Source organism: Primulina eburnea, chromosome 16, assembly GCF_022965805.1.
Source record: "Primulina eburnea isolate SZY01 chromosome 16, ASM2296580v1, whole genome shotgun sequence".
NCBI lineage: Eukaryota > Viridiplantae > Streptophyta > Magnoliopsida > Lamiales > Gesneriaceae > Primulina > Primulina eburnea.
The window spans coordinates 3,214,877-3,238,392 of NC_133116.1; the positions used below are offsets into that span (position 1 = coordinate 3,214,877).

General features: G+C 35.8%; 6 protein-coding genes across 13 annotated transcripts; all 6 read right to left on the reverse strand.

Moving 5' to 3' along the window:
- Positions 1-379: 379 nt before the first annotated feature.
- Positions 380-3,803, reverse strand: LOC140816712 (ferric reduction oxidase 2-like). The gene is made up of 8 exons (XM_073176131.1): positions 3,484-3,803; positions 3,203-3,302; positions 2,917-3,111; positions 2,575-2,809; positions 2,172-2,499; positions 1,827-2,064; positions 846-1,561; positions 380-618 (listed from the first exon to the last, which is right to left on the reverse strand). The coding sequence occupies exons 1-8, from the start codon at positions 3,674-3,676 to the stop codon at positions 479-481; spliced, it is 2,145 nt and encodes a 714-aa protein (XP_073032232.1). The 5' UTR covers positions 3,677-3,803; the 3' UTR covers positions 380-478.
- A 1,519-nt stretch (positions 3,804-5,322) lies between these two features.
- Positions 5,323-7,381, reverse strand: LOC140815841 (uncharacterized). Of its 5 annotated transcripts, none has more exons than XM_073174816.1 (6): positions 7,261-7,354; positions 6,898-6,999; positions 6,511-6,538; positions 6,158-6,231; positions 5,947-6,073; positions 5,323-5,875 (listed from the first exon to the last, which is right to left on the reverse strand). In XM_073174816.1, the coding sequence occupies exons 1-6, from the start codon at positions 7,329-7,331 to the stop codon at positions 5,600-5,602; spliced, it is 678 nt and encodes a 225-aa protein (XP_073030917.1). In that variant the 5' UTR covers positions 7,332-7,354; the 3' UTR covers positions 5,323-5,599. The 5 variants fall into 5 exon arrangements, with proteins under 5 accessions (XP_073030917.1, XP_073030918.1, XP_073030920.1 ...); XM_073174817.1 differs by having other exon boundaries at positions 6,898-6,969; positions 7,261-7,350; XM_073174819.1 differs by lacking the exon at positions 6,898-6,999 and having other exon boundaries at positions 7,261-7,381.
- Positions 7,382-8,015: 634 nt separating this feature from the next.
- Positions 8,016-10,473, reverse strand: LOC140815842 (uncharacterized). Its single transcript, XM_073174821.1, has 2 exons — positions 10,200-10,473; positions 8,016-9,302 (listed from the first exon to the last, which is right to left on the reverse strand). Exon 2 carries the CDS (start codon positions 8,848-8,850, stop codon positions 8,221-8,223), a length of 630 nt encoding a protein of 209 aa, XP_073030922.1. The 5' UTR covers positions 8,851-9,302; positions 10,200-10,473; the 3' UTR covers positions 8,016-8,220.
- Positions 10,474-12,063: 1,590 nt separating this feature from the next.
- Positions 12,064-17,110, reverse strand: LOC140816564 (protein REVEILLE 6-like). Of its 4 annotated transcripts, none has more exons than XM_073175913.1 (9): positions 16,613-17,110; positions 15,994-16,051; positions 15,012-15,135; positions 14,774-14,929; positions 14,596-14,679; positions 14,042-14,151; positions 13,432-13,491; positions 12,820-12,919; positions 12,064-12,724 (listed from the first exon to the last, which is right to left on the reverse strand). In XM_073175913.1, the coding sequence occupies exons 1-8, from the start codon at positions 16,786-16,788 to the stop codon at positions 12,824-12,826; spliced, it is 864 nt and encodes a 287-aa protein (XP_073032014.1). In that variant the 5' UTR covers positions 16,789-17,110; the 3' UTR covers positions 12,064-12,724; positions 12,820-12,823. The 4 variants fall into 4 exon arrangements, with proteins under 4 accessions (XP_073032014.1, XP_073032013.1, XP_073032015.1 ...); XM_073175912.1 differs by having other exon boundaries at positions 12,064-12,727; XM_073175914.1 differs by having other exon boundaries at positions 12,716-12,919; positions 14,774-14,926.
- A 146-nt stretch (positions 17,111-17,256) lies between these two features.
- Positions 17,257-19,256, reverse strand: LOC140816566 (uncharacterized protein PAM68-like). The gene has a single exon (XM_073175916.1). It carries the CDS (start codon positions 18,016-18,018, stop codon positions 17,443-17,445), a length of 576 nt encoding a protein of 191 aa, XP_073032017.1. The 5' UTR covers positions 18,019-19,256; the 3' UTR covers positions 17,257-17,442.
- A 741-nt stretch (positions 19,257-19,997) lies between these two features.
- LOC140816563 (DUF21 domain-containing protein At5g52790) lies at positions 19,998-23,259 on the reverse strand. Its single transcript, XM_073175911.1, has 9 exons — positions 22,983-23,259; positions 22,716-22,792; positions 22,538-22,624; positions 22,056-22,256; positions 21,073-21,212; positions 20,908-20,995; positions 20,512-20,585; positions 20,152-20,413; positions 19,998-20,048 (listed from the first exon to the last, which is right to left on the reverse strand). The coding sequence occupies exons 1-9, from the start codon at positions 23,161-23,163 to the stop codon at positions 19,998-20,000; spliced, it is 1,161 nt and encodes a 386-aa protein (XP_073032012.1). The 5' UTR covers positions 23,164-23,259.
- Positions 23,260-23,516: the final 257 nt, after the last annotated feature.

The following is a 23,516-nucleotide window of genomic DNA, read 5'->3' on the forward strand; positions in this document are numbered from 1 at the left end:
ATATTTGGATGGACATGTAATTGGAAATAAAATATCTCAAACTCACATATTTATAAACACACACACGCATGTATAATTATAATTATAATAATAATAAATTAAATATATTAAAATTTTAAAAAATTACACTAATTATTTTAACAAAATCATAATTCTCTATTTTTTATACCGTCTTGTTTATTTGTTGTTAAACATATTGCCAAAAATAAAAGTGATATATTTTTCGTACAAAAATTTACTTAGAATGAATAAAAATATTTTAAATTTGATCATTTATTAATATAAAAAATTATTGTTACCTATTTTTAAGTATTAAAATATTAATTAATTAAATAAACATATTAAATTTGACTTGAATAAAACAATACACCCATAAAACTTGATCAAATTTGACAAGAGTATATTCAAAGAAGCACATAATAACATGATAAGATTTCATGATACTAAACTAAGGTAAGATTTTCTCGCGGCTTCAATTTTACCAGTTGAAGCTAAAAGATTCATAACTCAGGTTGTTGGCTAAACTAGATGAACATATTTCAGCTGCATCCTGCCTCATCTTCTTGGGCCCACTAACCAGAACTCCCACGTCGAATTCTTCGAACTCCAACAGTATTTCTGCCACAGAAAATAAGATACATTTCGTCAAAACAACATTGCATGTTCAGAGGCAGATGCATGTAATTCCATGCATGGAAGGGTGACTTAATTTATGGAGCATGGAAAAAACTTATATTTGGAATTTTTTTTTGTTTCTTGGGGGACGAGGCGCACTCTTGCTTCCTGATTTTTACCCTGGTAACTAGTTTCTGTTATTATTTTCTAGGGAAAAAAGAGGAGCTTACTTTTCAAATCAGGTCTTTGGCCAAAATGTATTGTTGTGAATTGCTCCAAAGATTGTTGGCGTGGAAGGCTTTCTAATTCTCTGTCGATGTTGTAAGACCGAGATTCTGGTGCTGGAGATGCTATTGATGTTGGGGAGTCAGCACTTTGAATCTGCCTCACATATATAGCGTTCTGTTTCTTGTTCCAAAGAAACGCTAGCGTTGCAGCAATCACAATAGACACACACAATAACAACATATTGAGCATTGATCTTGCAGTGTACGAATATATCTGATCGGTGTTATGGTCAATCGGGTAGATGTAGTAACGAGTCAGAAGACCGGTTAGAATGAGAAATATGAGAAAAGAGCATGAAATTATAGCTCCAAGCCAAATCCAACTGTTCGAGCCTAAAATGGAAGAAATTGGTCTGTCAAGAGCATTTGGCCTGAAGTAGATGGTTTGAAGTTGCTTCTGGTTGTCCATCGTGGGCCTTCTCTCTCTCGTCACGTATGCTTGAATTTGTAACTTTAAGGTGGAAATATTGCAAACAGTTCCTGATTCTGGAAGCAGAAGCTCTAGCATTGCGAGATCTTCGGATTTCTTGAAAGCTGACACGAGGAGAACTCTTGGGATGTTTATTTCTGATGTGCTCGAAAGGAAAATGAGTTCTCGAATGATGGAAATAAAAGGAGTGATTCCACTGCCTCCACTCACCATCACTAGCATGTCGTGCCTGCATACGTAATGCATTAGTCCACATGGTATGTCGCTTGATAACATTTTAAGTTAATATATTCCAGCCTGTAAATAAGAGTTGTTACAAATGATTCTCTTTGTATAAAAACATTTTTCCCTCTTTCTCTGGACATGATGGAATAGAAGAATGAATCTCAGATTTCCAATTTCTGTCTATTCACTTCTAATATGGTATCAAAAAGAAGGAACAGAATTGGCCGACTTCAAATAATAGGAATGCTGTGTTTTTGGTAAAATTTAACCTTAAAAATGAGGTTGATGCAGGACCATAGGGTCCTTCAACGGATACTTCAAGACGATGTATTCGAGACGAAAGTTTCTGATAAAGCTTCTGAGACCAGCCCCCTTCACATCTGATGACAACGCTGAGTTGATCAGGATCCGTGTTATTATTTGAGATTACAGTGAATGGATGCCACTGGAGCTTAGATACACTCTTAACATTGATGAACATAATGCTTGATGGTTTATAACTCAATCCTGGTAACGAATGGAAAATAAGGAGATGGGCAATAGAGTAAAGTTATTCGGTAATCTAAAAGCATGATATCTCTGTAAAGAGAGGTGCATACTGAATCATAACTCACTTGGATCCTTGGAAAAGTTCAGTTCCATGGCTTGGCAAGGTAATACACGAGCAGATACCAGACGAACTTTTTGCTGAGATTGTAAAAATCTCAGATACCGATCAATCAAGAAGAGGTAGAAACCGGGTAACATGATGCAAGAATAAGGAAATCCCACATGTAAAACGAAGAAAACAACAAAAGCAATGTACAGATGATGTGTGTAGAAGAAGAGTTCAAATATTTTCCTCCTAACAAGAGTGAAGCTTGTAATCCACATTATTAATCCAGAGACCAAAGCTATTTCACCAGCCAGGTTTGAAATCCCAATTTTATTCCATTTGATCATCTGAAAAAAGATCAAGAATCTGTTTTTTTTTAGCAAATCCCACAAAAATTAGACCAAGACTTGATCATTATATACCTCCGAGATCTGATGTGTATTAGCCCAAAAGATAACATAGCAAAGACCATGTGCAGTGAAAAGGGTTAATGTTGTATGGCCAAGCCAAATATGATACTTGATTGTGGATTCTGAAGTGAGGCCAAACAAGCGTAAGATTGATGATCCTCGAGCCACTGGAAAAAAGAGGAAAGCCAAGCATACATTCCCTACAAGGCCTAACAGCAGAGCAGCACTGCCTAGCTTGAGTTCCCACCTGATACAAACACAAAAAATGGGTATGTATTTTGATATATTTCTCCCAAGTAATTGATTACACCGATGACATTTAGTTGTCAAATGCTTATAAAACATTAATCTTACACAGATTCGTTCATAGTTGAAGCAGCTTGTCTAGTTATATTCTTGAACATGACATGTACATAGGTAGAAAATGACCATATCAAGAGCGCAAGGAACATTAATAGAAATGATAATTCTGCCAAAGACACGATTCCAAGAGGGCCTCTCACGAGTACGGGTCGTTTCCAAGAGACAAAATGTGCAGTCTTTTGAACTCTATCGAGAGAAAAAAAATTGCAATTGGTACAAGTGGAATTCCTGATCAAACTCTGATAAGAAATTGTGCTATAAGAGATTATTCACATACCTAGTGTCTGCATCATCAACATACTTGTCCAAATAGAGATGTAAACATCCCAATGTAGCGATAAGAAGGATCGGAAATGAATATATAAGAAAATTTGCACCTAATGTAATCAAAGGATGAGTGAAGTTAGTACAAGAAAACTTTCAGAACCAAGTTTCTAACCAGCTACAAGATGTACAACAACGATCCACATGCAACTACTGATCACCTGTAACTCCAACAAACTCGGAAAATTTATTACCAAACACTCTATTGTCATAACACACTACATGAAATCAAACCTTGTAGCCCAAAGTAAGTCGAAGCAGTCGCAGCATGAATACGAGGCAACCAATGTAGCCAAAATATATTTGTAGGCATCATAATCCATATCATCATGTAACCAAGAAAAATGACCAACACAAGAAACTTTATTCCAAGTTGGACATTCTTGATTTGTCCATTAATCTTCCTTTCTGTTCTAACCAAATCCATGTATGTCTCCGTATATTTCTTTTTGTAAAAGCCCCCTTCTATTTTTTTTTCGGAAACTATGTACCAAGAGGAGTCTTTAAGTACATGAAAAAAAAATTAGTATAGATGAGTACAAAAGAAAAGCCACAATGTTGTAACATATGTGTTGAATGAAGAAGGACCAAGTTTCCAACTTTTAGGCTTTTAGCCAACATAGTTATGCTTTAATTTTGTTTACTATTGAGAAAGTTAATCCCCTCCAAAAAATGCTCCTCAGTGTCATTTAGTGTAATGGCATAATGCCCCCTTTCATTCATACTTACAAATCCACTACTATACATGTTTGATGCTACATCGAAAACTATTTTTTTAACGAAATTATTGCATGAAAATTTACATGTTTTCAATCATTATCATTACATAAAATCTTATATAAACCCCATTTTGCAATTATCAAATAATTTTATGATAAATTATTGTAAAAAAATTTATAACACAAATATACACATTATTAATATTGTTGATATACAACACATTCATCGTAACACTAATATTTGTACGTGGCGGGTGACTGTAAGACTTGAACTTCATATTTCTCAAAGCTCGACTTAAACGAGTTAAAATGTTAAAACATTCAATACGTGTGATTTCAATTTTGGCCTTGTTACTATTTTGCTTTTTGTTTTTTCCTTTACATGGGTGGGGTTTTTATCCCTCTTGTTGAATAATCGGTGTAATGAACGTATTAATATTCAAATTATACTAAAAAATCAACACAAAAACAGTTGCCATCATTAGGGCTAATATTTCTACCCTTCTTCTTATTGATTAAATATTAAAATTTACTTTGATTCAAAGAAATAGGCCGCCACTGCTTGAATGCGTGATCATCTTGCTCTTGTAGGATGGCCACACTACTCATCAATAGTCCATCGGTATTTAAACTGAAATATGGTAATTTAATTTGATTTGGTGTATTTATATTAGATTGAGTTATATAATAGGGCAGCCAAACCTAGCTAGCAAAGTAAACAAATTAATGCAGATAAATAAATATTTTCCGGCTACATTGAAGGTATTACAATTTTCTTCCAATTTTATTACTTAAGATATTTTTCCATTTTTTGAAAGAAAAAACAAATAGTTTGTGGATGAGTAGAAATTTGTCAAAAAAAAAAAAAAAGATGCAACTGATACAAACATGTCATTTCTTTGGAATCTTGTTTTTGACCCTTTGAGAATGGAAACACAACAAACTGGTGTATCACAAAAGCAAGCAAGATACCATAAGCTAACGACAATTTCAAGAAAGAATCATATATCAAGCTCCGAATCTTGAGTTTTGTTCAAAGTCTCTAAGAATTCATTCTCGTACTTTGTTTTTCAGAGCTTGTAACTTAGCCACACACTAGGAACACCAATCTGCAATCACTGCGCACATAGTTAAGCTTCTTGAATGGGGACATAATTTCAGGGTTCAATCCAACTGGAGCCATCGGCACACGATAAATAGCATGCAAGTTAGTGCAATCTTGATTACGGGGTAGTGTGGTTGTCTTGAAGTCTGAGTTTACAATACTTCTTCGTAAGAAGTATGCTTGTTTAGTGGAATTTGCATTCAACACCAGAATAATAGCTCGATCAAGATGGACCATTGGACCAAAGCATAGAAAGAAATATAATATGTTGTACCGATATCCTTGGTAAAGCTCCCACTCGCTACAATGAGGTGCAAAAAAACTGATGCGCGAAAATTCAAAAGAGAATTTTACAACGAAGCAATATCCAGAAGTGTAGAGGAGAACTGCTCCTTCAATCATATGTTACAATGTCGACATATTCTACTAACGCAAATTTGTGCACACACGTAGAAACAGCATACCCATCGTCTTCAAGATTTTGCTAGTGTACGACCTCTATGAGGGAAAGGTGTTCTCACAATCATCAGTGCCCCGATATGTCAGTTTGCTTCTGTTTTTTCGTACATTTATCATCTTCTTGTTCCATGGCCTTTAGCTTATTCTTTATTGCAGCAATTCTAGCACATCGATTTATTTGTCCTGAATAACCAACAGGAATGCTAGATGCACTTCCTTCACCACTGTATTTGAGTGAATTAGCTTGTCCTTCCAATGAATATTTCTCACTAGCAAGACGAACGACCAAGGGGCGGCCACATGCCATCCTGCCGTGCATCTTCTCCTTGGCCAGTTTAGCTTCCTGCATTCTCACTTTAAAAGCAGGATTCAGGAATTGCATCGAGTAAGGGCGCTATAAACTGAGCAACTTACCTCTATAGAACTGAACTGAATGAAAGCATAACCACGTGGTTCTCCACGTTTTGGGCCACGGGTATGCCACAGGAAGTCTTCGGAGATTATCTTTCCAAAGGGGGAAAACATCTTAATCAGAGCAGCCCTACAAGGATTCACATATAGTAGTTTTATTCGGGGGCCTAGAATTCTTGAGAAAATATTTGATACCAAAGAATGTCGGGCTTACTCTGTGATCCTCAAATCAAGGTTCCCAACATATAATCTACATTCCAACTTTTCATCATTGAAATTGTTGGAGTCCTGCCAAGTGTTGTGAAAAAGCCAATTCAGTGACTCGCGATATAACATGCAACCATCCACCAGCTTAAAAATTACTTATCGATATTTCATTCAGATTTGAAAACCTTTAATTCTTATGCCGCAAACTTGAAATGTTACTCAGAACTGAGTTTCCATCCCTTGAATGATGGGAAATATAAAGAAAAGCAAGTGATGCTAACGAACATCAAATATACTCACTACACTTTGTTTTAACGTATAAATTTCGATGGACTAAAAAGAGGCTGGTAGAAGAAATACCATGATATAGCCACGGTAGTCGTCAATCCTTTCGAGAGTCAATCCGCAAGCAGAAACCAAATCCGGAATAAAAAAATGAAGTCAACGACAACTGAATACGCATTTAAACTCAGGAGATCCAAATGCATTATTTCCGAGAGAAAAGACGCATTGTTCCACAACATATCACCAAATCAAATAAAATGGCAATACAAGAGAAGGTAATTCCACACAGACTTCTACTTTAAAGAAAATGGAGCAAACTTTAATTATACACTCTCCGATACACATACAAAAGACAGACACACATTTCAAAGTACTTCTACATTTAATGATTAAAAAATGGTTAGAAAAATCAAACCATGTACCATGGCTAGTTTGTGTAATTCACATGATCAAAATACTCATCACACTAAAGGCACATATTCTAAATCAGCTCTGCTAGGAATTTCAATTTCCAGAGACTTCAAGCACGCCTTTCTGGATGGAAGGATTTCATCGAGGAATGAACTTGTAAAAATGAATTTTGATGAACTCCAGTAATTGAGTATTTGGTGGATTTGAAATGCTTTGGTTCCGTTTTTTTAAAAAGAAAAAAGAAAAAAACGAGCTTTGTATCATCATTCATACACAACACAATATGAAGCATATAATCTCCAGAAATTGAAACTAACCCAATCACATACAAAATACGATTAACCAAACCCTAATCGTAAAAACAATATGCTTTACAAAAAAAATAAAAAATCTGAGTAAGATTAGATGAATAACCTCAAGATTGAGAATCCAAAGAGAGAATTTGATTCATCGAGCTCGTCGATTAAAGGAGACTTGGTGTCCATACTTGTGTGTGCGTTTGCAAGCTAAATGAAACCGATTGGGCCTTTAAAAGCCGAATGGTTGTAAAGCCCAATCGGACACAAATGGTCCATCTCTCAGCCTGCACTAAAATGGATCTAACCCATATAACAACCGGCAGGGTTGACTACGATCTAGTTTTGCACAGAGCCCAGTTTTACACATTTTTTTGGATATTGCCTTGAAAGTGAGGGAGCTCAAATCATAACGGGCCCGATGAAATGGGCCAACCCATGACCCACCAAAACCCACAATCAATCAGTCAATTTTTAATTAAGTTTGATGAATTGATCCACTACCCACCACTTGATGGGGAACAAACAGGCCAGCCCACTATTTTGACGGGTTGGGAAACTGTCGATCTGATCAGCATATCCGGCGGGACCGAACAATCCAGTGGACCCACCCAAACAGCTCCTGCTCAACCTACAATTATTTCTAAAATTAAAAAAAATTATTTTTTTTTGAAAATCAAGAATCAATTCTTGCCCTAAAAGATATACAAGACCGCCGTTTTTATAAACCCATTGCTAGTCTATTGACATCCATAATATTTCCAATCGGTCGGGATTCCTTGCTGTGACTTGCAGCGTATAGCTATTGAGAAGAGCACTTCATAAAATATTCCAAATGATGAAAATTGTCATGCGGTAAGAAAAATGAGTAAATTTCCGGCAACAAAAATCAAACAGCAAGATCTTGAAAGTCAAAAGTTTCAAAATGTCACGATACAAACTGTATTCTTCAACAAAATCACACGCTAATTCAACTCAGATATGTAATATATGTACGTATCATTTGCTCGAAACAACTAAAACTGGCAAGGCCCACAACTTCACCACACCACACCACACCACAAAAAGATCCATCCTTCTACCCTCTTAAAATATGGTTGAAGACATATGCATCTACCCGAGCATCATCAGCTATTTTAAGTGATGAAACAGCTTCAGCAGCAACATCATCAGCAGATAAATCAGCAGAGCAAAAATCATCTTCTTCATAATACACAGAGTATAAATAATTTTCTTGAGGATCAGTCGGCCACATAGAATTTCCCCATTGATTTTGCATTTGCCCATGTATACGAGCATCAGAAGCACGTCCCATGCTTTCAAATGAATAATTCGGTTGGTCATGGTGAGGTAACAGCCCCTGTCTTCTCCCGAAAATGACATCAATTTGTTGAGCATGATCCCACGAGGACAGCCCCTCGTCCTTGTTCCACACGACATTGCCTGAATCTTCAGGGTCTTCACCGAGTAGGACATGAAGTGCAGCTGCCTCAGCTATGGCAGCACCTTCTTCATCGAGCCGCTCCTGTTCTTCTTTCTTTTTCTTCTTCTTCTTTTCCAGTTCGGAACGGATGGCTGCAGAAGTAGCCAGAGCCTTCTCTAAGCGCCTCCTCTTCTTCTCGGCCTGTTTAAGGCGATCTAATTCTCCCTTCACCTGCTTCTTCTTGGCTTTCCTAACACTAGCTGTCACTTTAACACAATCCATCATGCCCAGTCACGCCTCAACTGTAACTCTATACCTTGTACCTTTCTCTCTTAAATTACCCTTGTGCTTTTTCGAGAAAACTTACCTCAGCACTGAGCATGATCTACCTATATGTTTCCGTTTCCTTTTGAACCTTGCTATTAAATACAATAATGGAAACGAAATATTAAAATTGGTAACTATAGAAATTATTTAGATAGATCAAACTTACACCTACACCCACTCCGGTCTAAAGGAGTACCTCATTTTACGCACACTACACTCCCAAAAAGAAATAACTGGACATAGGAGAATAGAAAACATATGAGAACTTAATCCGCCAACCCTTTCCATTTTTCCCAATTTCCCACAACCTGTGCCACCCATATCACAGTCACAATATAAAAAAAAGATGATTTGACTGATTTTAAGTTAACTGTTTGTCTCTATTTCGAATAACTCACATGGCCTTCCTCCTGCATAAAGATCGATGAATCATTAGAAAGCACTGAAGATCTGACTAAATCCAAAGAAAAAATCATGAGAGAAATCACAACAGCATGCTGACATGAAAAAACGACAAAGATAAAATAAAAACAATACTACGAATAGTAGCGACAATCCAAAAAATCAACACGACCATACTGATTAAGTAGGTAAGCGACACGTAAAACAATTTATTATGTAATGCACACATAACTTGGCCTTTACCAGAGCATCAATCGAAAAATAATGCTCCTAATAACCCATTCAAGATCCGATCAATGCTAGCCACCTCAAAGATCAAATCCTCAATAAAGTACCAAACAGAGATACCATAATTAACATGTAGTCCTCCTAACCGGAGCCTTCCAATTTAAGTGTAAATTAAATAGAATTCTATCATCAGTAGACTAGAACAATTATACGTTCTTTAATTTTTTCCCTTGAAACTAAACAATCAATTTTTAAGTTATCAAATCCGCAGTATAAACTAGAATACAACTAGGTAACTGATTCAGTAACATTAGTTCCTTACGATATCTGTTGGTTTAGGTTACCCATCATAACAAGCATCCTGGTGTAGTTACTCTAACCTCAATTTCAGATCCCCCAAAAAGATTTATAATTAAGGTATACAAACAACTAAACAACTCAACAAAACCTTCTCTACTTAAGAACCTAGATTAAATGAAAACCCAAATCCAATAACACTTGGCCGACAAAAACCCACAATCAATCGCACGATTCGCCAGACCCGGAAGCCAAAATCTAAATTCGAAAGAAAATCAATCACTCATATGCACTGTTTTGCATCAGATCAAAAAATCCACATAGAGAACTGCAAAAATAATAGAATAAATCAGTAATTCAGAATGAAAACCAAGTAAAACCTGCAACGATCAAGGAGAGAAAAGAAGGTCCCTCAACAACAAGATATCAGGGACAAAAAAGAACAAATTTAAGGGGGGAAAAAGGAGAAAAACTGTGAATCGGGTGAAGAAAAATGTATGGATCTGTAACAAGTGAGACGGATAAAAGAACCGATCGAATGAGATTGCTTGCCGGTGGGAACTGGGAAGAGGCAGAAGTGAATAGAACAAGGGTAAATTGGGAATGAGAGGATTGTGGATACGTGTCACATGATTATTAGTCGGTCATACTTGCGGATTTCTCACGGTGATCGATCTCATGTAATCTATTCTGTTAACAAAACAAGATATTATTATCGGTGAATGTTATAATAAATAAAGAACTTTCAAAATAAATCGAGTGCATAGGACGTGTGCGCACTAATAATAAGTATTATAGATAGAATGTTAATAGATTATCGTGTTAATTCAATGACTTATTTAATGTGTATAGAAAGATAATTAATAAAATATATTTATATCACTGAGTAATAAGTGACGGGACTATAGCATATGGATAATTTCTCCTATTTAAAGTCTATTTTCGACCTCAAAATCCACGCACCAAAAAGCAATGAGAAGAATTCGTTTGAGTTCCTTCATTGGGGGCGTTCAGACAACCTAGAATCGAATACGAAATCATATTTTTGGTATGACATCTTGGATTTTACCCAATATTTCAAAATTCACCCAAGTTGTTTATTCAAGAATGTTGAAATACCAATGCAAGGAATTTGATATTTCACTGGTTTCAATGTCAATAAAATTAGGACGCATTAACCTCTAAAATGGGTCTCATGTGAGATCGTCTCACGGATTTTAATCTGTGAGACGGGTCAACCCTACCTATATTCACAATAAAAAGTAATACTCTTAGCACAAAAAGTAATAATTTTTCATGGATGACCCAAATAAGAGATATGTTTCACAAATACGACCCGTGAGACCGTATCACACAAGTTTTTGCCTAATCTCTATATCCTCCAAAGTCAAATACTTAGAAAGCTTTCCGGATACAATCTACAGTGCAAGAACTCCAAAGCTGCGAACATCACTCTTCGTGCTAACTAAACTCATGTTCGTCAACTCCGGTGGAATATGTGTACATAGCCAACGAAATTATATTTAAATCGCACGGACGTGATCTGAGTACGTCGAATGTCGGACTGATCAAGAGAAAAAATCGCTTAGCTACCTTTCACATACTTGATTGTTGGGTGCCTCCATCAGCGTTTTCTGCTTTGTGTAACATCGCTACATTGTCCCGTTAAATCCTTGAAGCACGTATATGAGAAAACAAATATGTTTTAAGAAAATTGTACTTGTTACCAACCTCGATTTATATAAATTTACTTATTTTGTTTAGTACTTTGTACATATAATGATTTGAATGTTGCAGAGACGATTACTTTCAACCCACGTGGTTGATTAGGGAACGGAATCTGTTGACAAAAGGTTCAACTCAAATAGGGATTTTGATTAAATCACCAAAATGTAACCATATATGATGGGGTGTAATTTCATGAGGGTGATTCTTCAACGAAACTTCTTTACCATATTCGAATAAATATCAAATGGAAAAAATAACCCAATCACATTTTAAATCACCATCTTCAAAGTTTATCCAAAAGGAAATATAGATTATATATCCTAAAGACGACCAAAACTAGATCAAGAGAGCCAAGCCCCAAAAATAATATTTAATTAAAAAGTTATAAAATTCATAAATTATGTTGTTTATGTAAGTATTATGTATAAAAAAAACCTGAATTGAAATTTTCTTTTTTAATATGTAGTACAGATAGATGCATGGAAAAACAAACGGATCAAATATTATCCAACTATCGAACAAGAAGCAAATGCATATTACACAAGGTGTTGTACATTATCATGCAAAGTAAGTGGAAAATAAAATTACATTGAACTTATTGCATAAAATCTAGAAAACAGGACCGACCAAAAATTGCATTACATTCCACATTTTATCACTTACTTTCCCGCAACACAATTCTTCTCATGGTTTTGATACTGAATTATACAGTGCCACATCTTCTTCCACCCTTGCAACACAACATGAAACTCGGTAAACTTTTGCCTAGTTTACTCAGTACTTGGGGTGCACACCATTTCGAGCTTAAATTATTTTGTTGGACAGCTCATGGACCACTCTCGTTGTACATTCAATCATCTACTAATTGTTAATCTATAACTATGTTTAAAATTAAAACAAATTACAGGCCCGAGTCTTGCTATAATAAAACTCGACAATCAAGTCTGAATCAAATGAATCGAGCTCAAATCTTTAACACAGTTGAGCCGGGTATGAGCTCAAATAGTTTGTTTATAACTCTATCAGAGTTCAAATCGATTTCATTTGTTTGCACCCCAAGTCCAACCTAAGAAATAAGCTAATACTAGTCCTCCTCCACCTTTTATTGTACAGTTACTACGTACAACACTCGAGGACATGAGAACTGCTCAACCAAAAGAAAATATATGGTCCTGACCTGCTAAAAAGAACACGTTTTGGTTTTTAATTAAAAATCATAAGCATCATTCTCGCAATATCATAATTTCAAAAAACGAACCGCCAAAGGAGTACCACATCATGTCGAATCGTCAAATTGATCAGTACGGATATATTTTATTGCATCGTAGGCACTGTCCCTTTTGTCAATCTCGTGGGTTGAAAGTAATCGTCTCTGCAACAATATATCACAATGGTTACATTGCATGTAAGTAGAAACAGAGATGGATCAAGCGCGCCATAGCACCATGGCCAATGGAGCAGAAGGCGGGATAAGTGCAACCCCATTCCCTACTCGTGGTGAAAATTTACTCAAATTTTACAGTTAACTCTCTGATACACGGGCTTTGCTCCATCAATGTTTTCTATTTTCTTGTGTCTCACAAAAAAGTTTCATATTATAAAACTCTTCCCCCCATTTTTCTGCCGTTCAGGGGAGAACTGAACCGGTTCGAATTAAATAAATTAATAGAGGAACGGGGTTCGAGTAGAGAAAAAAAAGAATTTAACTAAAAATATTTTCTGGAGATATCACTGCATTCCATATTCATGAGTCCATCGTTGCATTATATGTTAATAATATGGCAGTAAAAAGTCGTAGAAAACTTCATTAGAAGTAATTGCTGAACAATAGAAGATTACAGAATGGAGACTTATACTGTGATTCTCGGACTACATAGTTCTTACATGATCCTCAAAATCAGGACTGGATAAATTGATGGAGAGATTTCTCATCAACAATAAAACCTGTTAACAAGTCCGGGAAAAAAAAGAAACAAATCAGTAAAAATTATAGCATATGTCAAGGTTATATAGAGTTAATAAAGATCATCAAATTATATTGGTAAGGAAAATAACACTATTTCTGACATCTCAGACCGCAGTAAGGACCAGAATATACTTTCCTTTTGCAGCTTATTTCACAAGCTTTAAAAGAGTAAGGGTTACTTTGAAATATAACATCTGAGTAAAGATATTATGTTTAAACTTCGTCGAAAAATTTTCTTTTTTGCATAAATTAGGCATGTTACAAGAGAAACAAACCAAACAGAGTAAAAAGAGTAGCTTTGAAGCCAGAATGTACGTTCCAACTGTAACAAACAGAACAAAAAACATTCTTGAGCATCAGTACAAGATCAGATATCACATCCTCATTCCTTTCCAAGAGTTTAGTCCTAAGTATTTAGATGATGCATTCATAGATTTTGCTTGACACACCAAAAAATAATGGTTTCTAGTTTCTACCACATAATGATGAAGCAACGAGATGCACAAATGTCATGCTTGAAAATCATACAGTTTCGACGTCAATTTGATCCATCTTCTTCAATTTCTGTAAATGTCCGGTCACATTTGGGTCAAAGATACTGCCTATGAAGTTATACACTTGAGCAAAATCAGGAAGAACTGCAATAAAAACCGAAAACAATTCATATATTAATAACAGTAATAACCAGAAAGCAACCAGCAAAATAAGTAATTAATGAAGATTACATCCATTAGAGATGGAATCAGAAAAGTGATAAACATCAAGAAGTTTTCATGTTTGTACACGAAACAATAGCTATTAAGTAGATGCGTGCATAGAAAGGAACCGGACAAGACTGTTTGGAGCCAGGTAAAAAAAAACTCATTTGAAAATACATTTGAGAGTGTCGGCACTTCAAACCATATAAATTTTGACTATTGTGTAACACTTTATGTAACGATAATCAAATACCACCTAACTGTTTATGAATTGGCACAAGATACACGCGATTAAGCATAAGCACTCAACCATTACAGCTCAAGGAGCACGATGCCTCGACATCTTTATTCTTAAAAGCTTAAAATATCACTGGAGTATCTTACCTGTTGGCCTAGCCCTTGGACTGCTGTCACTTCCACAGCAACAGTAAATACCAGGCAGTGACTGTCCACCAGAGCTGATATCACCTGCAACAACATAAATTCATATTCAGAGATGTAATGCAAAAGTCTTCGAATTATGGACTAGGGTATCTTTATTTGTACATAAGATTAAGAACACCTTTTTTTACAGAATTGTCAATCAAGCAAGGTAGGGAGGCATCAGTATCAGAATGCCTAAGCGAAGCTGAAGAATCTGGCCAACTTACAGATCCAGTATCAGGTACAAGAGGGGATGCTTGGGGAGATGACATAGGCCGCAAAACACCCCCCACTGCTGAGCTTACAATACATGGCAGAGTTTATACTAATTTCAAACCCACTCCCAACAGGATTAGAGAAAATCAATCCGCTCTTACAAATTTTTGAAGCTTTCTGTGGATAAGGATGAGCAGCTTTCCTTTTTGGCCGAGGTGGAGGTAGATGTTCCTTGATCCCACTCTTTTGAACTTTCATAAAATACTTCTGTGCATGACTGCGAATCTACAAAAATATGATATATATTATATCCCGTCACTCAAAAAAAAATCTTCACACAGAAATTGTGAAGTGGAAAGATGTCAAAAAACCAATATCAACAGAAATGTTATTTTCTTGTTACCAGAAAGTAAACTCCAAAACAATTGTTTCAATTATGTAATTGAAGTTCATGTGGTCAATCCAATAAGTACAAACACAGGAAACATATCTGGCAGAGCCAGGAACATTATAATCCAGTTGATATGACCAGAAAAGCTCTGTTGACAGCATCTCTCTCTGCCTGCTTAGCAGGAATCACCAACAAATGTAGGTGTATCCCAGTAATTTTGATAGAGGTCCTAGTCTAAGGCATATTTCTCTAAAGCTTCCAACGATAAAACAGTACCTGAAGGTTCACAAGCGGCTGAATATTTATTCCAGAAAGGCTTATTTGACCTAATTGTACCACGTAATACTTTAAAAAGTGTTCTGAATGAGTTATTTAAGCTCCAGTCCCTCACTGAGTCAACGTTCCTCTGATGCTGAGTCTAAAATTATGTATCCCATGAAAAATATAATGAAACTCCTTATATACAAACTTTATACGTGTCAAAAACACATATTCAAGGCGCACATCATGATAATACAAAAGAATTCCCAGTTCAGAAACCAGGTTATGATTAAGTAGATTGAATTCAGCTCGTATTTCTGAAGTTCTCGACCTCAGAACCTGTCCTTTGAAAGAAAATGTGCCCATAGAATATGTACATGTCATGCTTAGGAGTAGGGGAGTTGATTCAACAAGAAATAAAAGTAACAGTCATTCAAACAGGCAAGAGAGGGTAATTACTAATTAAATATTTGTACGAATTTAGAAGTTACCTGAATGACACTCTTTGATCCAATGAATGCTTCAATCTTCTTCCAATCACGATCAAAGCTGTATTTATGAAAAGGGCTCAAATCTTTAGTAAATCGAACCAATAGCAAATAAAGGAACAATACAGAGCGAGAATGTAAAAGTATGGTTTGGATGTTTGGTTCATCAAAGAGTAAGCCGACATCTTGCTGCAGGATTAGCAGATCAGCAGCCACACAACAATTAGTATTACCCTCTCCGCTCACTCGCATCCTCGAAGGTTACCCTATTCATATATTAAGTAAACCTTGGGTATAGCAATACCCTCGATCAAAACATATGAAATCATGCGTCTCAAGAAGACAAATAAACATCCAAAATACAGATAATCGCTCCTTCTACTACCTGATCAAAGCACAGTTACAAAGGTCGGAAGACGAAAACAGAAAGCAAAGAGAATTTGGCCATACAGTACTTGCCTAATGAAAGTACTCACATATAAAACTTAATTCATGAAATCTAAAGAAAATCCAACCATCCTTGGCACAGTCTCGGTCATATTCACCTGAACCAAACCCTAATCCACGTAAACAGGTAAAACACGAATAAATAAACGCCAAATCCAAAAAAATTCGTGCTCACAGCTGAATGGCTTCCATAAACTTGTCGTGCTCGGGTTCGGTCCAGCTCTCTCGTGACTTGGAAATCGTGTACTGTTTTCGGACCTTCCTGTTCGAGTCGTCCTGAGACAACGTCGTACTGGAGGCCGCAACCGCATCCGTAGGAGATGATGACGAGCTGAGATTCGGCAAAGCCATGCCTGTATGAGCTTCCAGTTGGGTTTCGGTTTTCTGCTTGGTTGCTAAGCTGAGCAGGCACCCCTTTATTCACAGTAAAGCCCACTTTTCCACTAACAGCAGCAAATATCAATCGGTGGACCGATTCTTCAAATTTCTATAAAACTAAAAGTAATAGCCAGTGAGGTTGCCGGTTTGCTTCAACTTATGACATGAAGATGGATTTGGGGCGGGTTTGGCCCAATTTGGATCTATCCTGTTTCACTTTGGACCGCCTCGTTTTTGTTGGACCGTCCTAAAATTAAATAATTTTTAAATTTTAATCATAATACCATAGAAACATTTAAAAATTAATAATTATATATATTTATTTTAAACATTATAAAATAAATTTATTTAAATATATATATTGGAGGACCGAATTATTCCTTCAGTCGTATGACAATAGCATGACCATAATATGTCATCACTCTTTCTGGTACGCTGGTGTAAGACGTGAACTCGAATCCATGTTAGAACAAAACCCAAGATTGACATGTTTCAATTCTTATTACAAATCCTAGCATCGTTCCGATAATCAAATGTGAGATTTTATATTATTTCAACTCTGATTCGAAACCCAAAAATTATAGGTCCATGAAATTGAAATGTAAATCAAGCACTCGAAATGGAAAGTCATGTTTCGCCACTCTCATCTTCTTCCTTCCACACTTCAGTCCAATTTTTCTCAAACTGTTCCAGCCCCAAGATCGAGCCTTCTTCATCTGGATCCAGACTCGTTGAGAGACTGCCAAAAGCTATCCCAAGTGCTGAAGCTCCAAAGGTGATCAAAGTCGTCAAATATGGCAGCCAAATCGGTACATCCCACAATTTTTGTTCTTTTATTATGCTAAAAGCTTGCAGCGAAGCGAAACCCGTTAACAATGGCACGCCTACGTACGACAAGATTCTTGAAATCATTCTCTCCCACACAATTTCAGGTATTTTATCATCAGCTTCTTCGGAGTCTCTGCTGCTTCTTCTAGTTGTTTCACCTTTTCTTGCAGGGATTTCTTTATTCTTGGGCTGTCTTTTGTATGGGTCTGACTGTCCGGTGAACCCCTTTGCTTCGCCGTGCACCCTCCATGTTCTTGGTTGTGGGTATGGCAACCCTTGGCGGTTATGATGGAGATTTGGGTTGCTTTGCGACCATGGAAATGGTTTTGTTGTGTGTGAGAGTGTGATTTGTTGGAGAATGGTGAGAGTTTTCATGGCTTTTCTTCCAGTTCGTTGTATGTCAATGTTTTCGAAAGAAATGTGTGCGCGCACAATTTGTCATTATTGATGCGTTGAAATCTTATCCAGACAGATGAATGGTTCTGTTTTATGCTAAAAATATTCTCATTATGAGTTGATTGGAATATGGCTAAAGGATATTTATTGCCCCCACAATGTAGTCTTTATACAATAAAATAAAAGAAAATAAAATACATTTGCCCACCGTGTCAAACCAGACATCTTCAACTTTTGGGAAACCAAATTCTATGCCACTGGGTGCTGTTTACTGTCTGTTTATGCAAAGATTGGATCTTTATGATATTGCAACCAGAGGGATCATCTAGCAGCACAAAATAGTCAAATCTCTCACCTTCGCATGAATATTTTTTTTAACTTCATGCTCATTTTAGTGTATTGAAACTTTTCTATGTATCTATCTGTGTCAAAGTGCTGTATATATTACCTATTAGTCTAGCACAGCGGTGATTCTTGTTGTGTACAAAGTCAAAAGCAGCAGGTAGTGTTGATACAGATTTGTGGCTATAGAATGTTTTGTTAAGTTAAATAAGTACCACAAAGTTACAACCAAGATTTTTGCTTTTAAATTGTCGGCTTCAAAATATCACAGGAAATAATCCTGACAATTGACAAAGCTTGATGTCAATAGCTAGCGTAATCTTCCTAACATCTGGGGAATTATCAACTGCCCGGCTTTCTCAGCTTCTCATATGATTTCCTCGAAACCTGATTTAAACAACAGAATGGGATGCAATTACTCTTAATGAAGTTTTGTCATCCTTAGCATACATTAATCAAGAAACTATGTAAAGTTAACATACCTAGATTTGCGGTTAAGCTGGTAAGAATGCATATGTATTTTGCACTTTAGATACTTAGGAATTATGTTGGAAATCACATCACATAATCAATTTACGTAATTGGCTTTACATATACTCAATTTGATGTAATTTTCTTGTGATTTAGTGTTAGGATAATAGACTTTCTACTCTATATATTTATCGCCCAAAACTTAACCTATTTTAAGGGTGATGATTGTATTTTAAATTAAAATAGAGTCAATTATGTTTTTCCGTTTGACCATTGTGTCAAGGATATACGTGTTCATGACATGAAGATAATCTCTGTAGTGCATTCTCTATTTACAAAATTTTTATTATTTTATATTCAACTTACTAGAATTCATATAAAGATTTGGTCAAGTTTGAAAGCTTCCATTTCTGGATACCACTCTTCCTCTAAATATATTTTATCTGACCAGATAGGTGGATGGTGATCCGCATCGAGGGCGAGCCATCCCATTTGTAGAATTTGCCACTGAGTTTCCTGATGATGGAGAAAGACTTGGTCTAGTATCAGGTGATTGAATATACGGAGAGAGCGGTGAACATGTTGTGGCTGTTTGATGATACGAGAGTGGCGAACGTATGGTAGCCGTTTGATTATATGAAAGTGGTGTCTGATGGCTAGAAGAATAGGGAGATCCAGTTGGGCTTCGCCAATTCAGGTGAGAAGGTGATGCCATTCCCGGAAACTTGGGTCCAAATTTAACTGGAGTTAATATATTCATCTCTATCCTGTGGAACACACGAAGAGGGAATTCTTAACCAAGTCTAATGATTTTATGTATATAATATTGATATTTTAAACATCAAAGTCTATCATTATTAAAGTGATGCGTATTTTAGGGAGTGAAACAAACACATGAAGAGATTAAATACTTGTATGATAAAATTTTTATGTGTTCATTAGTAAATGGTTCAGTCTTTTAAAAATGGAGAAAAAACTAAAGTAGATAAAAAAAATCGAACTGGTAGAGGAATATTTTAGGAAACAGAAAAAAAAAAGCCATGGCAAATAAATTATAGGTGGTTATTCTAAAGGATACTTCATAGGTACATGGTATAGATTAATCGTGCTACATTTGATGAAAGAGGATAGAGGTTGAGTCTAACTTACTTGTGGTGAATGTCAACATATTCATCTGTTTCGTCAAATATTGGCCCCTTAAAGCATAAAAGCACAGAGAAATAGGAGTTTTAGATATGATTGAGGCAAAAAAATAAAGAATCTTCTTGGGAAATTTAATTGAATGTGATTTTAGTTTACCTGTAGTAGTTCTTCCAGAACATCTTCCATCGTAATTATGCCAAGAACTTCTTCATCTGTACTAGGGGAAGAACTTAAGCTTTCAACACTAATTATTGTGACTAAGTAGGAGTTGACGTTCGGTTTCAACTCGTTAGATTTGGGGGGAATACTTTCTGCGACATCCTTGAGATGACTGGCATTCTTTACAACAACACCCATATGGCTCTGCCCTTTCTGAAACTGGCTCAATATGTCATACAATGGTAGACTTTCATTGAATCTGTCATATGCCAAAAAACCAGAGGAGTTGGTTACATATTGGTTTTGTAGGTATAAGATTAATGGAAGGAAGAAACATAAAACGTTGGAATGATGTACCTAGGTATTCTCCTTATGGTAAGATTTCGGATGGGGAAATTGTCTTCTCGGCGACATTTGATCAAATTCTTGACCTATTGTCATTTCAAGAACAGAAAAACTAACTTTAAGTTCTAACGAATCAATATTTTCTTTCACGGTGGTCAGGAAAAAGAATATAAAGAACTTGCCCACCATTTTCAAGTGAAAGGCTAATAAGAGTTTGTTAATCAACTTACCTTTTGCCTATTGGATGTTAATTACGATTTGTTTTTATTTAGAGGTATATACTAAAGTATAAAATTATTGATGGGCCATTTTCCACAATTTTGAACTTTTGGAAAAGTGTTTTTCTAAGGTAATGACCTTTTTTTTTCCGGTTCAACTTGAGAGTTAGGACTACTTGGTTTTGCTTACCAGAACGAGGCCAACAATGTTTGTTGGAGAACCCGAGTATATTGGTATGCGACTGTGGCCTCTGCTTATGATCAGATCCATAGTATCACTGAGGACAGAAATATTTGTGAAAATACAAGAATGTAAACTTTGAATGGAGAAAAGGGCAGAGAGCTTGCTGCGTACTTGTCGAATTTAGCATTAAGATCAAGTGAAAAAACTTTAGACAAAGGTGTCATTGCATCTCTAGCAGTTTTCTCAGTCAAGTCCAAAGCTCCAGAAATTATAGTTGTTTCATCATGGGTCAATTCTCCGCCTTTTCCAGCCTGACATCACCGATGCATTACATCTAAAAATGGCTATAGAAACTAATATTTGGAAAATATTATGTGGGAGTTTATACATAATTTAACCATGTTGGGGAAAGATGGCCCCAACCAACAACCCATATTTGGCCATGCATAAGGATGTACACAAATTGAATCAAATGAGTATCAAGAAAAATTACAAGACTCGAATTCGAGCTCTGATAAAGTATATTCGAATTCGATTCGAAGCTGAAAATTTCAAAATTTTTGCGATCAATTTGAACTATTCTTCGAAATCAAAAGTTCAAAAAATGTGAAATATATTTATGTATAATATAATTATATTATATCAAAAAAATTATTAAAGCTCACAACATGCTCATGAATTATCGAACAAAATATTTTAGGCTCAAGTTCGGTTGGAAATAAAAGTTCAAAAATGTTCAACTCGGCTCGAATTCAATATTTCAAATATCATTGGAATTTATTTTTCGAGCTGGCTTGATTTGTTTCCACCCTTAGTTATGTCCCATCTTGTGAAATAAGTCAATACCCGTTTTAGTAGTCTGATCAAGTTTTGATAAGGGGTTTTGTTGGCAGCAATTGTTTCTACGTATGGCTCTATGATTGAAACATAGCATTTATACTCATGCGTAGTTTAAAATATTTGAATTATACTCATCATCTATAAATTTGGTAAATAGAAAATAAAAACATATATGTATCTATGGAAATCGATCATGTATCTATTATTTTATTTACAATTGTTTATCACATACGTTTTTAGGAAGAAGTAGTCAACTTGACGTCTATAACAATCATCATTTCCTATATTGTTAGAATCAATAAATAAAAACAAACCTCATTTCCATGCATGTCAACCAAGGTTTTCAACTCAGCACGCCTCAATAAAGCAGAATGGCTCTTCCCAAGCAGCAAATCCAGAAGCTTGCTAATGGGGTACGAGAAAGGGAAAACTATTAACACCAGCAATCTTACTAGTACTGATAATCTTGCTCCAATACTCAGACCATATCGAGAGCACACGGATTGAGGTATAATCTGCGTGAAAAAAGAAAGATGGGAGGATGACAATCTATTCCATATGTCTCCTTGCTTAGAGAAATTTGTTCCAATCTTCAAGTATGGATATGAGAACGGACACAGGGATACAACAGTAGTACCCTTTCTGGATATGCATGAGATTGTGTCCGATTACGAAATATTGCAGAATATTTAAAACATGCATTATGATTTGCATGAAGGGGTTGGAATACAAGTTTCGTAATGTATCCCGGGTTATATTAATTTTTTAAATAAAACAGAAGAAAAAATTAATGTACCTCTCCGAATGCGAGTATGAAGGTAACTGAAATCAGTATGGCTCCCCAGGCTGCAGGAAGAAGAGCATCAAGGAAAATTGGAAGGGCCTTTAATTATATCGCACGAGAAAAAAAATATTGTTAAAATAATGGTTTAAAGATTTAATTCAAAGTTATGTTTTATGTGTCATGCAGTTACCTCCATTGCCAGGGAATTGTATATCAGCAGTGTGCAAAGTAGCAAGTGCTGATTCTTTACGATTGGGTAGATCTTTTCTGCAAGAGATGTTGAAACCAAATAACGTGTCAGTGCACATGGATTGATTCAACTTGAAAATCTTTGTGCACTCGTCCTGATTGTGATCAAACAACCATACGGTTCGCGATACGCTGAACCAACAAGATGACAATTACTACAGATATGTCAAATTTAATTACAATTCTTGACGTTTAAAAGGGTACTCACCGGCATTCTTTCTGTCCTCCGGCCGACCAGCCTTGATGAGGACTTCGAGATCAACGAGGCTGAGAGACATGAGTCCTAGAGTTAGCCCAGACATGAGGCCGGCAAAACAAACTAAATTTACGCTTATCACCAAATATACCCAAAACATAGTTTCACAACATGGGACATCGTTTGCTGCCATTGGCCAATGCAAGAATTTACTAGTGGATATTCAAATGTTTGATTTTCTGAGAAATTTTAAGGTGGTCGGATGCGCGCTTTTTTCTTTTTGGCTAGGGACAAATGCAAGGTTTATGTTCTAATGGGATGATTTTAATATACATATATATATATAGAAGAAAAGTAGGTCCAAATCCAGTATTTCGAATGATGATTCAATCTATTATTTTCATATCTAAAGATATTATTGACATTGGGAGTTAATAGATTAATTAATTTCAGTATCATAGTCTGTTATTTTTCAAAATTCTTAAAATACCTCCACTATATAAATTCACAAAATAAATACACGTTAAAATAAGGAAGATAAATTTT